This window comes from Mesoplodon densirostris, chromosome 3 (assembly GCF_025265405.1).
Source record: "Mesoplodon densirostris isolate mMesDen1 chromosome 3, mMesDen1 primary haplotype, whole genome shotgun sequence".
NCBI classification, from domain to species: domain Eukaryota; kingdom Metazoa; phylum Chordata; class Mammalia; order Artiodactyla; family Ziphiidae; genus Mesoplodon; species Mesoplodon densirostris.
In genome coordinates this window covers 125,561,778-125,577,967 of record NC_082663.1, presented here as the reverse complement: position 1 = coordinate 125,577,967, position 16,190 = coordinate 125,561,778, and the positions used below count along the sequence as shown (strand labels likewise).

At 36.3% G+C, this 16,190-nt stretch overlaps 1 protein-coding gene across 5 annotated transcripts in view; it reads right to left on the bottom strand.

The window, feature by feature from the left end:
- Positions 1-458: 458 nt before the first annotated feature.
- The window catches only part of RBM27 (RNA binding motif protein 27), a 65,992-nt gene continuing 50,260 nt past the window's right edge, over positions 459-16,190 (bottom strand). For all 5 annotated transcript variants that reach the window (XM_060093577.1, XM_060093579.1, XM_060093578.1 and 2 more), the window contains 6 exons: positions 15,578-15,652; positions 15,273-15,437; positions 13,806-13,910; positions 13,510-13,701; positions 3,261-3,371; positions 459-1,823 (listed from right to left, as the gene is read on the bottom strand). In XM_060093577.1, coding sequence (XP_059949560.1) covers positions 1,740-1,823; positions 3,261-3,371; positions 13,510-13,701; positions 13,806-13,910; positions 15,273-15,437; positions 15,578-15,652 — 732 coding nt within the window. In that variant the 3' untranslated portion in view covers positions 459-1,739. The remainder of the gene's footprint in view (positions 1,824-3,260; positions 3,372-13,509; positions 13,702-13,805; positions 13,911-15,272; positions 15,438-15,577; positions 15,653-16,190) is intronic.

The window sequence follows — 16,190 nt, the reverse complement described above, 5'->3', positions numbered from 1 at the left end:
GAGAAACAGTCTTCACCTCAGGAAACAAAATCCTTGACATAGTGATCACCAAGAACCTTCTGAAGCCAACAGGAGGTTTCAAATTTTCACACCACACGTACTATAAAAACATAGTTGTGTATATCCTTGAAAAAGTAACATCCTATGTACATTAATCATTTTATTTCCCCAGGGGTCAATACAGTGTAGTGTTGCTCCTCTGCTTTTCCATCTAACATTCAGAACACAAGGACATAAATTTACAGATATATTTTACTTAAAAGATACTCTGTACAGTGTACAGTAAAAATGCACACAGTGAAGGAAACCGTCTACTGAAGGATGCCTATGTTCATGGATAGCAACAAGCTACAAAATTATGAAAATATAAGGTCATCTGAACAAAGTCAAGTTATGACTCCGATTTATTACTAGCATACCCATCCCCCTACCCCATCCCACCCCCAACCTATTCCCAGTCACCTCACCATCATGGTTTAAATTTAGGGAAAGAATTTCACACACTTTCAAACCCTTCTGCATAACTATTAACTAAAGTGAAGCTTTAAAAAAAAAAAAAAGCTGGTGACTCTCTCTCCCCACAAATCCTTCCATTATTCTCATCAAAATATCACTTGTTGGGCTTCCCTGGTGGCGCAGCAGTTGAGAGTCCGCCTGCCAATGCAGGGGACACGGGCTCGTGCCCCGGTCCGGGAAGATCCCACGTGCCGCAGAGCGGCTGGGCCCATGAGCCATGGCCGCTGAGCCTGCGCGTCCGGAGCCTGTGCTCCACAACGGGAGGGGCCACAACAGTGAGAGGCCCGTGTACCGAAAAAAAAAAAAAAATCACTTGTTTATCAAGGTGCTGGTTTAAACTTTTTATTGGGGACTGACTTTTGGTGGCCCAAAAGAATCACTTATCTCAATAATGGGTAAGTCAGACTATTAATAAAAAGGCAGGAGAAAGAAAATGGGGACGAGAAAGGGGCAACAGGTGAAAGCCTTTTATATTCTGAGAATGTTAAAAAAAAGAAAGGGAAAAAAAAGGACCAACTGAACCCGTGCTCAGTAATTTCAAAGCAAACTAAAAATCAGTGGCAGAAGTCCAGGAGAGTTAAAATGATGACAGAATGGAAATCCCACAGAGCTAGCTACCATTGCCTTATAGCATTGAAGAACAGTTACGATTTACACTAAAATATTACTTACTGCTGCATATTAAATCCCCCCGAAATTCAGATTGAATACAAATTGGGCTCCTCCTCAATAAAATTAAATTTACTTTTCTTCCAAGACAACTCTTGAAAGCAAAAGGGTATTTTAATTACAAATATCTCCTACTATCTGACAACCCATCCATAATAGCTAAGAGATAAGAGATTCCAGGCGATTTTTACATGTAATGAAACTTTACCAGCAGATTATAATCCAAAATAAAATTTCTGAACACCCTGTCATTTACAACACAATCCAACACCAATAGCAACAAAAACAAGTGGTGTGGAAAAATAAGGCTCTAGAGATTATCCAAGTCATTCCTGTGGATCTTCACAACTGTGTAAAAGTCACTAGGCCTTTGGTGCTTTAATATTATGAACAGTTATGAGATGTAATTAAATAGCAAACTTGCTGTCCTTAAACCTACTGTGTTGAAAATAAAAACAAAAACAATTTTTTTGGCTCATTGACTTCTTTAAATAATTTTTAAAAGTTGTTCTTCTAAACAATATTCCTAAAAATTATACAGCTCGCATCAGATTTCATCTTCGCCATGAACGAGACTCATATTCATCTTCATCCTCATCGTCGTCATCATGCAAAAACAAATCTGACGTTTCTGTTTCCTGAAGAAAAGAGAGGGTAAAATCTGCTCAGTGGCACAAGAAAGTTAAGTCAAGTGCTTTTTAGGCCAAAGGACAAACAGACTAGTATACAAAGCCCAGGCTGGATTTACAAGTGACGCAAAGTATCTTTTGGGGCAAAAAACCCCCAAAACATTAAAAAAAATAAAAAAATAAAAATATAGATAGATATTCTTCTCCCCTGCTAATCTTGCTAGTTTAATAGGAGAAGATTTCCATTCTAATATCATCAGAAAAATAAAGTAAATAACATATGAACATTTAGTGGGGGGAGGAGGATATCTATGAAACATGTTTTTTGATAAAATTAATTTTATTCTATTATCTTAAAAGTGAGGAAAATAAATAACCATTTGAACGTCTAAACTTTTCCTCTAATATCCGATTGTCAGGGACGAATATAATACCTTCCCTATGACACTGACACTCCAAATCTTACATAAAAATCTAAAATCTTACACAAAGTAAAAGTATCTACAAACTTTCCCTAAATACCAAGATTTTTCTTTTCTTTCTTTTTTAAACAAGGGAAATGTTTCTGCTTTTGTTATGTAAAATTACCTACTTGGTCAGGAAGACTCTTGATCAGGCATAAATGCTCGCTATCTTTTAAAACCAAAATTACGATGAATGAGGAATAACTTGCAATGCTGCCTAAGTGTCCATTTTAATAAACTAATTAGAAATACTGCAGTAAAAAAGCAATATTAATTCTCTTTTTTTTTTTTTTTTTGCGGTACGCAGGTCTCTCACTGTTGTGGCCTCTCTCGTTGCGGAGCACAGGCTCCGGATGCGCAGGCTCAGTGGCCATGGCTCACGGGCCTAGCTGCTCCGCAGCATGTGGGATCTTTCCGGACCGGGGCACGAACCCGTGTCCCCTGCATCGGCAGGCAGACTCTCAACCACTGCGCCACCAGGGAAGCCCTAATTCTCATGTTTTAAGAAGCTGGTTAGTACTTGTATTATTTAAGTCCTTGGTTTTGCTATTCTTCCCTCTTATGTCCATCTTCTTTACACTCTCATTTTAACTAACTATACGTAGAAAGAAAATAAGAAACTCAAATGTATTACTTATGGAACTTGAATAAGTGAAAACTAGAACAATCAGATAAAATTTAATTTGTTCACTTAATTCGTCTTCATTTACCAAAATAAAAACATCCAGAGCCCCAATAAAGCCAAAATAAATGCAAATTTTAAAAAGTACAGTCTCTCTTACACCAGAAAATAACCCCCCAAAGAGCTTTTTTATTTCTGCACCTAATCTGATTCGTTAATAAACTTCTAGACTAGTCTTAATTAATTACATGCATGAAAAAACTCAATATTTATTTTAAAATTTATATTACTTAATGTTAAGAAAAGCATATAACTGGAAAACAATCTAATTCAACTCTTATTTTCAATCGTTAAATTTACCTCCTCCTTGACTTCTTCTTCCTCAGTCTCAGTGGATACAGAAGGCACCTTGGCCTTGTGCCAGGATATTTGTAGCCGACGGTCTTTGAATTTTGACCCTTGGTTTGCAGGCTAAAATAGATTTTAGAAGAACACAAAAGTTTGTACTCACATTTACTAATGATTTCTTCAAATTGTGTGCTATTAAAAGTTTAATGACTTGAGGGAAAAAAATCTGTTAAAATGGATCTACAAATAATCTCCAATGAGAGCTAGAAAAAGTGAAGTTCTTTTTAATTAGAAGACCACATGTTTGGTTTTCCCAGGACAGTCCATGATTAATGTTGATGTCACATAAATTTTAAGATCTGTCTTGGTTTGGATGATAAATTATATAGTCATTCTACTTAGAAAAGTCATGATGAGGACAACAAATACTGTCTTAATATGATTACTGGCCTTTGGCTTTGATAATCTACATATTTAGAGTAAAACCTTACAAATATAAGTAATTTAAAAATTATCTATTCATCTCATGACATCTCTTATATCCCCATCTATATCTGTTAAAACTATTCCCACTTCTTTTCCTGAAATGCTATATAACAATGAGAAATACTCTGCAGCTCATCTACGCATCCCATTAAACACCTACTATCCTATCTCAGGGTAAAACTACGCAGTTTCTTGTATTTCTTGTTACTACTGTCTAAACATTTTTTTCCTCCCCAGCAAATTTCAGTAAGAGAAACCAAAAGTTTAATTTTAAGGACAAAGCAACAGAGACAAAAGAACAGAGACCCAAAGTTTCATGAAAGTGAAAGCTTAATCATTCCTACAGCTTTCCTATCAACAGATCTGGGTTGTAGAATATCCCCAATTCTTGGTTCAGTCCTAAAATATGTAATAGAAGGGGCTCTTTTAAATTTGGGGTTTCACCCTAGCTTTTCTAGGAAAAATATTGATAAACTTCATGAAACATTTGCAAAATATTTCCATAGAACACTCAGATCACTGCATGGCAAGAATGTACATTAGGCCAGATGCATACCAGTCAACAATTACTGTCTCTGCTGATATCACAGCCTGTGATTTAAGGAAGAACTCCTATTATCCCTTGTAGGTGTTAAATGTTTATAACCTGACACCAAACATTTTGGCTCATGGGATAAACTAAAATGACATATCAAAATGGCCCTAACCCAAATATACATTTACCATCTTTTCAAAATCAGGTAGTTACTAAGTGAGTGGACGTTAAAAGTTCTCATCACAAGGAAAAAAAATTTTTAACTATGTGTGGTGATGGATTTTAACTAAACTTATTTTAGTAATCACAATGCCATATGTATACTGAATCATGTTGCACATCTTAAAATAATACAATGTTGTATTTCAATTATATCTCAATAAACCTTGGGGAAAGAAAAAACAGGTAATTTGTGTAACAGACATCCCTTGCCCTTACTGTATCCTTTAACATACAGCCCAATTATAGAGATTCCTTCAGTATTTTGTTCATTTCTATATTATTTAAATTCTTTCCAGCTTTACTGAAGTGTAACTGACAAATAAAACTGTAAGATATTTAAAGTGTGCAATGTGATGATTTGATACACTGTGAAAGGATACCCCATCGAGTTAACACATGCATACCTCACGTATTTATTACCCTTTTGGGGGGGTAGGGGGGGGGGTTATTAGAACATTTAAGTTCTACTCTCCTAGCAAATTTCAATTATATAATACAGTGTTGTCAACTATGGTCACCATGTTATACATTAGGTCCTTAGACTTTTGTTATCTGAATTTTTAAGTAAAGTCATACTACTTTTATTAGCAAGAAAAAGCAATATAAAAAATTTTAACCTATATTAACTGGGTTGCTTTCCAAAGAGGGTAGCAGTTCTATCTTCCAAAAGAAATTTTAAGGCATTAGATGTATTGCATATATATTACTGAAGGAAGAAGGAGAAATTTAATTGGTATGCAGTCAGGAACTAAGAATATAAAACTCCCACTACCTAACTTGTAACAAATAAGATTAATAAATAGAATAAAGATGTATTCTAATAATACCAAGTCAGGAACTCTCACACACCACTGGTGGGAATCTAAACAAATAAAACTGATGCAGTTCACTCAACAAGTCCATGTATATCCAACAGAAATGTACATGTATATATGAAAAGGCATTTAAAACAATGTTCATAGCAACACTGTTCATAAAAATGAACTGGAAATAACCCAAATACCTATCAATAGGAGAATGGAAAAATAAATTGTGGTATATATATACAATGAAAATTATACAGCAATAAAAATAGCAAACTACTGTTACATGTAATAACATGAATGAATCTCACAAACAGAATGTTAAGAAAAAAAAAAGTAGACACAACAGAATATACAGTGGTTCCATACATATAAATTTTCTTAAATAGGCAAAATAATACTATAACATTTAGGAATACACATTTAGGTGATAAAAATACAGTTGATTCTCGTTATTTGCAGTAGTCACATGAAGTTCACCCAAGCACTGAATTAGCAAACACTGAACCATTGTTCCTAGGGGAAAGAGAGGGTTAGGTTCCTATGAGCCTCTGGTCAAAACATTTTTGTCCACTGATCAATATGTAATCTTGTTTTATGTTGAAGGACATTATTTAATATATACTGTTGATTCATTAACATTGAACTCATGGCCCAAAGCATGACAACTCATGCCTGAACAAGGCTTATCTCTAACACACATCTTCACCATAAGGCACATCACTACCTTACTGAACACTTACACAGCACTTCAGAACTATACTTGGAAGCCATTTTAAACAGTGAAATCACCAATGAAAAGCACAAAAAAATGAGAGAAATATGGCACTAAATAGACTGCAAAAAATACTTGTTTACAAGATGAGAGCTGAGACGAGAAGGCAGAACATCACCTCATTTGACCTCCGTTGGGAACTTGTGCACTGGTCAACTCAAATTTTTCACAGTTCTGCACATGTCTGAAAATGACCACAGAAGCACTTCAGGTATTGATTTTGAGGCTGTAATAAATTTTAGTGGGTAGGTGAATGTGCAATGCAGTATCCACGAATAATGAGAATCAACTGTATAAAGAAAGCAAGGAGGTGATTATAATAAAGTGAGGCTAGACTTTTTCTGAGGAGGAGAGAAGATAGTGACTGGAAGGGGGCAGAAGGAGACTTTTGGGGTGCTGGGAATGTTCTATTTCTTGACCTGAGGGGCAGGTAATATGGTACCTTCTGATAAATCACTTAACTATACATTTCTTATTGGTATAGTTTGTTTCAATAAACATTTTAAGTTGAGTATTATCTTCATAATTTCAAGAAAATACCAATTAGCCAAGATATTTATGTTAAAAAAAGCAATGTTTAGAATGCACCTCTGTATTTATAAATGATCCCATTTTGGTAAATATATATATATATATATATATATATATATATATATATATATATATATATTTATTTATTTATGGCTGTGTTGGGTCTTCGTTTCTGTGTGAGGGCTTTCTCTAGTTGCGGAAAGCAGGGGCCACTCTTCATCGCGGTGCGCGGGCCTTTCACTATCGCGGCCTCTCTTGTTGCGGGGCACAGGCTCCAGACGCACAGGCTCAGTAGTTGTGGCTCACGGGCCTAGGTGCTTCGTGGCATGTGGGATCTTCCCAGACCAGGGTTCAAACCCGTGTCCCCTGCATTAGCAGGCAGATTCTCAACCACTGCACCACCAGGGAAGCCCCGGTAAAATTTTTTTGATGAGAGACTTAATATATGTATTCTTATATTCGTAATTTTTTTCTATAAAAATATCCAAGAATAATAACTACCTTGTAAGAGCAGGCCAAGATTAAGAGGTGAGATTTTTACTTTTTATTAACCAAATTTTAACCCTTTGCATGTATTAATTTTTTAAATTAAAAATACTTCAAAAAATTTAGGACTTGCCTCATATACCTATCAAAATATCTAATTTTTCTATACACACATATATATTCTCTCACACGCATATCTATACCATGGCTTGAAATAATGAAATATTGGAGAAAAGTTAGATGTCCATCAATACAGGACTAATTAAATCTAGTACAGTACATCTATACAATAAATCACCATGCAGCCATTAAAAACAAAGCAACACCATATGCACAATTAACAGTAATTGCCTATGGGGAGTGGAACTGAATGACTGGAGGTAGAAAGAAATCTTATTTTTCTTTCCTTTTCTTTTTCTTTTGGCCACACCACGCGACATGCGGGATCTTAGCTTACTGACCAGGGATCAAACCTGTGCCCCCTGCATTGGAAGCATGGAGTCTTAACCACTGGACCGCCAGAGAAGTCCAGGAAATCTTACTTTTCATTGTACATACTTTTCTTTTTGACTGTATATGTGTGTTGCCCCCCAAAATAAATCAAATATTAACATATATGAATATATGTGTGAATATGAGCAAATCAATTACATAGCATCAATAAAAAATTATATGCAGTAACTTAGAAGCATGTAGAACCTTAGAGGTACAAGTTACGCAGAGAGAAATTCACCTACACAGCCATTTTCCCAGATCAGAAACTGATGCCAAATCTGTGCCAGTCATGATTCATCAATCCCCTGACTGGCAAAGATGAAAAAACAAAACTTAAGTGCTATTGAGAATATGGGCAAACAGGTGCTCTCATCCAATGTCACTACAAGTTTAAATTAGCACAACATTCCTGGAGGGTTATCTGGCAAGCTGTACCAAAATTTTAAATACACATACACATGCCTTCGATCCAGCCATCTTGCTCCTACGAACTAACCTAGGGCAATGGTTCTCGGTGGGAGATGATAATGTTACTCTAGAGCGCATTTTGGTGGTCACGCTGACTGAAGAGCACTTACTAGTATTTAGTAGGCGAGAGCCAGAGGTGCTAAAGGTCCTGCAGTGCACAGGACTGTCCACATAACAAATTATTTCACTCAAAAACGCCAAATCCAGTAAGATGTATATAACATTGTCCATAACAGTGAAAAAGCAGGAAACACCCTAACTAGCCATCCTGACTGACACCATGAAGAAAAAGACCTAAGGAAGAAAGCCAGCACACTAGGATAGTAGAGGAGAAACATGAAAAGAACCTGTGTAGCTGAGTTTCTTAAATAATCAATCCTAAAACCTCCCTACCTTTAGACTTCTTGAAAAAAAAGAAAATAAATATCCATATTTTCCAAGTTATTTATCTGTTACTTGCAGCTAAATGCATCCTGAGAAGCATTTACTATTTTCATTATCAGGAAGAATAAAATAAAAAAATCAACTTCCACTCTATTATTACTGAGTACAACTCTAAACCACACTACCATAGCTCAAAATCTTTGTAGTTAAATGATGCATACTATTTTTATTTTATTTTTTTTTTTTTGCGGTATGCGGGCCTCTCACTGTTGTGGCCTCCCCCGTTGCGGAGCACAGGCTCCAGACGCGCAGGCTCCGGACGCGCAGGCTCAGCGGCCATGGCTCACGGGCCCAGCCGCTCCGCGGCATATGGGATCCTCCCAGACCGGGGCACGAACCCGTATCCCCTGCATCGGCAGGCGGACTCTCAACCACTTGCGCCACCAGGGAGGCCCGATGCATACTATTGAAATAATGCCGAAGTACAGTTCAAGTATTCCAAACATTCAGTATAAATAACTTTCCTGTTGAAATTAGCTGAACCTCTCTTTACCCAGGAGTGAAGGAAAGCACCCTAAGCTCTCATCCTATCTGTGCCCTTAAGCAAGGCTCTATGACTTAGAATTTTCAGCTTTTACCTAAACTTTAATATTAAAATACTTAAAGGAAATTCTTCATGAAGGTCTTTGATACCCTCCTAACTCTGTCAAATGAAAGATATATAAATAAGGATTCTTTCTTTAAAAAAGTTCTTTTGGGACTCACTGATTTTATCTTTAAAATATACAAAATTCTATTTATATATTACATGATATTATTTCCCTTAAAAATTTTTTATTTATTTGGTTGCACCGGGTCTTAGTTGCAGCAGACACGCTCCTTAGTTGAGGCTCACCAGCTCCTTAGTTGCAGCAGGTGGGCTCCTTAGTTGTGGCATGCGAGCTCTTAGTTGCGACATGCATGTGGGATCTAGTTCCCTGACCAGGGATCGAACCCGGGCCCTCTGCATTTGGAGCGTGGAGTCCCAACCACTCTGCCACCAGGGAAGTCCCATATTTCCTATTTTTTAACTTAAATATTTAATATATAAAGTAATACAATAATATATACCAGGGGTCTGCAAACTACAAACTTCAGGCCAAACATGGCCCAGCACCTTGTTTTTGGTGGCCTGTGAGCTATGAATTATTTTTAAATTTATAAAAAATTATTAAAAGAAGAAAAGGAAAAAGAAGAAGGAAGAGGAAGAGGGAACGACAGGTTTAGAGAGAGGAGGAAAAGGAGAAAATGTGACAGAGACTGTACGAAGTCTGCAAAAGCCTAACATGTTTACTATCTGGTTCTTTACTAGAAAAAGTCTGACTAGTGATATATACTATTAAAATATTTATATATTATTATACATGTTTTATGTTGTTATAGATAACTTCCATTGTATATAAACATTTTCTGGGTTTTAAATTTGTGTATATAGTTGACCCTTGAACAACACAGGGATTAGGGGTGCTAACCCTCCACACGGTCAAAAATCTTAGTAATAACTTACTGCCAGCCTTATTATTGAAAAAACCTGTGTACAAGTGGACCAGCACAGTTCAAACCCATGCTGCTTAAAGGTCAACAATTTTTAAATTTACTCATATTTTTCATGTACATATCTGGGATATAAACCCAAGATTAACACATATCCTCAAATTTGGTTTTAACATATACAGTATAAAAATGCTGGTGCTTCATCTTAAAAATGAATGTGAAGTTAAAAAGTCTGATTTTAAAAATAAGATATGTTCCTTTGGAAAGCACAGAAAACAGAGAAGAGCCTAGAAGGGAAAAAAAAAAAAAAAACTAACTTGAATTCTCCCACCCAGAACTAACAATTTAAAGCAGTTCCACTCCACGGTTATGTATACTCTCCTATCCCACCTTTCCTTAACCTAAAAGACAATCCTGAGAATTTTCTTACGTCATTATTCTTTAAAAACATGTTTCTAATTGCAGCAAAGTACTGTTGAGCGTTTAGATAGTTCTCATTTTCACTATCATAGAGAGTGCTACACTGAGCACACTTACAGTTTGCAGAATCGTTTGTATAATTTCTGTATGATAAATTCTTAAAAGTGGATTAATGCAGGGGTCCTCAACCCCCAGGCCACACAGCAGGAGGTGAGTGGCAGGTGAGCAAGTGAGGCTTCATCTGTATTTACAGCCACTCCCCATTGCTTGCATTGCCACCTGAGCTCTGCCTCCTGTCAGATCAGCAGCGGCATTAGATTCTCACAGGAGCATGAACCCTACTGCGAACTGCGTATGTGAGGGATCTAGGTTGCACGCTCCTTGTGAGAATCTAATGCCTGATGATCTGCAGTGGAGCTGAGGTGGTGATGCTAGCGCTGGGGAGCGGCTACAAATACAGATTATCATTAGCAGAGAGGTCTGACTGCACAGAGACCATAATAAATCAACTGCTTGCAGACTCACATCAAAACCCTATCGGTGAGTGGCACATGAAAACAAGCTCAGGGCTCCCACTGATTCTGCATTACGGTGAACTGTATAATTATTTCATTATATATTACAATGTAATAATAATAGAAATTAAGTGCACAATAAATGTAATGTGCTTGAATCATCCTGAAACCATTCCCCCCTCCCCTCTGGTCTGCGGAAAAACTGTCTTCCATGAAACCAGCCCCTGGTGCTAAAAAGGTTGGGGACTGCTGGATTAATGAATACAAGAATAAACTGAAGAGGGCTTCCCTGGTGGCGGAGTGGTTTAGAGTCCACCTGCCGATGCAGGAGACACAGGTTCGAGCCCCGGTCTGGGAAGATCCCACATGCCGTGGAGCGGCTGGGCCCGTGAGCCATGGCCGCTGAGCCTGCGCGTCCGGAGCCTGTGCTCCACAACGGGAGAGGCCACAACAGTGAGAGGCCCGGCGTACCGCAAAAAAAAAAAAAAAAAAAAAAAAGAATAAACTGAAGGACTCTAGAATTAGGTCCTCACAGTTTAGAACAGCTTCACTAACACCCATCCATCACCTTTTCATACAGATATGGTTGATCCATGATCCTTTCACAATCATTAAGGACAGTAAAAGAATAGTGAAAATATACATTTTACTTTAGCCTTTGTGGGATTATAAAAGACCTTGAAGAAGAGTTACCCTATGTTTGCTAAATCTACTTTCAATAATGTCTTAGGCATATGTATTTCTGTATTTTTTTCAAAGAAAGCATACTATACTGCCCAAGTATCTGTTACTAGTGTAAGTGTGTTTCTAGCAGTCAAGACTGTCTGATAGCACCCTATCAAAACAAAAAACAAACTACAAAACACCATCGAAACAATGGTAGTGTCTCATTCTTGAAGCTGCCTTACCAGCCTTGGCTTTGTTTGCTCCTTCCCCAAATGCCTGGACATGCCCCTTTCCGCAAACCAAGTGCCGTATTTCAGACTTAACAAATACATGTATATAAAAGTTGGTTATTGGGGCTTCCCTGGTGGCGCAGTGGTTGAGAGTCCACCTGCCGATGCAGGGGATGCGGGTTCATGCCCCGGTCCGGGAAGATCCCACATGCCGTGGAGCGGCTGGGCCCGTGAGCCATGGCCGCTGAGCCTGCGCGTCTGGAGCCTGTGCTCCGCAACGGGAGAGGCCACAACAGTGAGAGGCCCGCGTACCGCAAAAAAAAAAAAAAAAAAAAGTTGGTTATTATTAGATACTCTAGAATGACTCTACTTATGAGAAGGAAAGAGAGCCATTTGAGCATGACTTCTGGAATAAAACTTAAAGTTTTATATATAACCCTCAGGGTAGAGCATGCAGCTTCCTACCTAACAAAATTACCTACTTTTGGTAACTAAAACTTTCTCCAGAGCCAAATTTATAAAAATTCTGCTTTATATTATTATACATTATTATCTAATGCACCTCACCAGAGCTGGCAGTGGGTCTAAATGCCCATGCCCAAGTTTTGGCAAGGAGATTCAAATGTTATATACTCAACACTGAGAGACAAAAATCAACATTCACCCAGCCTCCAGAAGAACACCCAGCCCATGTACAATGCTCCTCCATACATTATCTTCTTTACTCCTCAAAGAAGTCACTTAAAGACAATCTCCCACTTTACAAAAAAAGAAAATAACAGTCAGGCTAGTGAAAAAACTGGCTCAAGAGTAAACAGACTGCAGCTCAGGTGGCTCTCAAATCTGGACATCTTATAACAACCCACCATTCTCTAATAGCTAGGGTGAAACAGGATTAATGAGCATCAAACTTATAAGAAACTATGAAGTGAAGTCTTGCTCTTTAAGATTTCTCTCACCATCTTTAACACTTAATAGGGCTGAAAATGTTTTCTCTCAGAAAAGTTGTTTGAGGAATAGGCATCCTGGATGTTAACAGTCAATTGTGTACTTTTACCTTGGTCCTGCCACTTATTAACTGTATGATCTTGGGTGACTTTTTTAAGCTTTAGTTTTCTGATCTGTACACATGGGTTTCTACCTGCACTTTATACAGTTATTTAAGGTTACATGAGATCATGTATGAAAATGCTCTAGCACAAATAACACTCAAAAAATATTTACTGAATGAATTAATAATGAGTGGTTAGAAAGAGAATACACTGTTTATGTGCAAAGTAATAAAAACATTCACCTGTGGCAAATATCTATTTGCAGATTTGTCTAAAACTAAGTGGTCACCACTGTATACAGAATATAACTAAACATGACTCTTCTCCTAACAAATTCTTCCTTTGGATTTCGTCTCCAACACAGACTATTTTCACTTATTGATTATAAACACCTGGTAAACCATGTAATAAACCCTAAAGCAAAAATCAAATATAGCTTTCGAATAACTTGTTGCTACAAATGCATTTATGTTAAGTATTATGGAATACAGCATGAGCTGCTTCTTGACCTTCAAATATATTAATAGGAATTTGCTAATACCCATTATTTTACAACTTAATTTTCTAACCTATAAAACATTTGACATTTATACAGAAGGCAGCAAGGAAATGCTAAATACAATGCTTTTAGAGTTGGCACTGATTACTTTAAAAACTTACTGAAAAATGCTGAAGTAAGTCATCTTTCTCCTCCTCAATGAATCCCCCAACTGTTAGTGCTTTAGGCCGGTGGTCCACCACCATGTGATTTAGTGAACCCCTTCCTCTTCCTCCACGGCCTCGGCCTCTTCCTCGACCTTGAGAGGACATGGTCTTTCCTCGACCCACAGGTAAAATACCTAATCGTGCAGCCTGAATAACAACAAAAAGCAGAATATAACACATTATCAGACTAAATCTAGGAAAACTATTTTTTGAGATGTTAAATGTAGTGGGTAACTCCTCTTAAGTCTCACCTCAACCTGTAACTGACTGAGTTTTTTCCGTAACTCTGTTGTGTCTTCTCCTGAGGATAGCCTCTTGTGAAGGTCCAGTTCGGTATCTAATAGTTCTTTTTGGGCCTTTGGAAAAATTAAGAGTAAAAATGTATTTTTTAGACAACCTACAAAATCTTGTTCACAATATTACACTTACAGAATGACACACATCTCTTCTGGGTAAATGTGAGAGTACGCAATAAACATGGGTGTTTTAAGGAAAGTAACTTTACAGATATAATACTGAAAACATGTAGAGAGTATAATGTTATCAGTAGTAACAATAAACAGTATTACTGCTTAATAAGCAAGCAGTATTACAAATGCTTAATTAAGATGGCCTAAAAATCAGACCTTGGAAACAGTCATCTGAGATGAGGGAGCTGAGAACATAATAAAGCATCATAAGTGAAACATAATAGGGCAAAATAAATTACACAATAAAAATTCACTAATAGTACAAACATAACACTTACATAATTGCTTTCAGATGTGAACCCTATAACTATTGCCACTCTTTTTTTTTTTTTTTTTTTGGTAAGAAACAAATTATCAGCCTTTAGCTGGTGTGACTATGAGAGATTTTCTTTCCCCCATATTCTCTTAAATTTCTTTCTATAATTAAATGCTCTTTTTATAATTGGGGGAAATTTCAATTAAAATAACATTTTTATTATATTTTTAAAAAGCAATCATTTTTTCTTTTTTTAGATCATAAATTAATATTTATTTTTTATTGGAGTATAGTTGATTTACAATGTTGTGTAAAAGCAATCTTAATGAAACACTTTACATTCCTTTTATAACAGAGAACCACAATTTCAAATGTAATATAATACTGTACATAAAAATTTGCATTCTCTCTCTATATATATATCTGACAAATTTATTCCCAGTTCTCAAAGGGCTGCAAATTTATCTAAAATCCCACTACAGAGCTGTAGAATAATGATGGAACCATGGTGTAAAAGCAAGTATTCTTCTACGGTAAGGAAGCAAATATAAATGAACAAAATTAGGCTTAAATGTATCTAGAACTTTTGATTATTCTTTTCAGTAGAAAGCCATATTTCTAGCCATACTAAAGTCAATGATATCTTTTCAATATTAAAAGGGATGGCTGCATTACAACATTATTAAAAAATTAGGGAAAAAGCTGCTGAAATAGGAAATGTCTCTTTGTTTGCCATCACTCTAAGCAGTTACATCGTCAGCATGGAGAACAAAAAAATTCAGTTAAAAAACATCTTTGTTCAAACCGGGTATTATCACTTCTTTCAGGGAGTGTACAGCATCTACAGAAACATTAAAAAAAAAAAAAAAGATACTTATAATTGTCTCACACTAGACTATTAGCTACCTAAAGGTTCCACTGCACTTTTAAAGTGCCAAGCACACCACAGATGTTCAATAACCCTATGCTGAATGAAAAATGCAAATAGGTACCTCTGTTTTTGTCTTTACTTTAGATGGTGTGGAGACTGCAGAAGATGTTTTTAACTCATCTTTCAATTGTGAGATCTTTTCTCCAAGCTCTTTTAAAGTCTTCATTATATTTGCTCTCTCTTCTGGTTTCATGTTTTTGTTTTTTTCTAGCTTGGATATTAACATCTATAAAATAAATAGCAAAAAGTAAAGCTATACTTAGTAAATTTTAGTATAAGTAACCTTTAAAACTTTATTGGGGATATCTTTGTAAAATCCATTCCATACATCAATTCCAGCATGCAAATAATGAACATTTATCTTACCTTTTGGCATTCTATTTGTTTTTCTAACATTTCTTGCCTCTTTTTCCTCATATCTTGTTGTAGCTTCATTGCTTCCTGTATGAACAGGTAAAGAAAAAATCAGTAATGAATAACTAAGTTTGCCCATGATACATATGGCTACTACAGTCTCAACTCATTTCTTCTGAGTCATCCCTTATACGAGACAGATTTTCCTCCTAATCAACAAATAGCTGAAGCCAGAGATGAAACCTTTAAACCTATTTTCCCTAACACTTCCAATATAAAAGAGTTTATGTTTGTAACTGTACTTTAATATTTAAAATACTGAACACTAATTAGCTGTATCTATGAGGTTTATTCACTTAAATGACCTGAATATATATGTAAAGAAAAACAAGAGCTGTTTTCACTTCCCCAGGTAATAAGCGAAATCCTTATTTTTTAAGTTTTAAGTCTAAAAATAAAGTCTAAAGTCTAAAAATGACATGCAGCTATAGGTTAGAAATGATAGCAAAATCTATGGATTTTTGCCTGGAAAATGTTGCCTCCAACCCCTCTGTTAATTAAATCTCCAATTATACTGAGATAATATATATAAATAACTATTTTATTTGAAAAACTCTATGTGAGT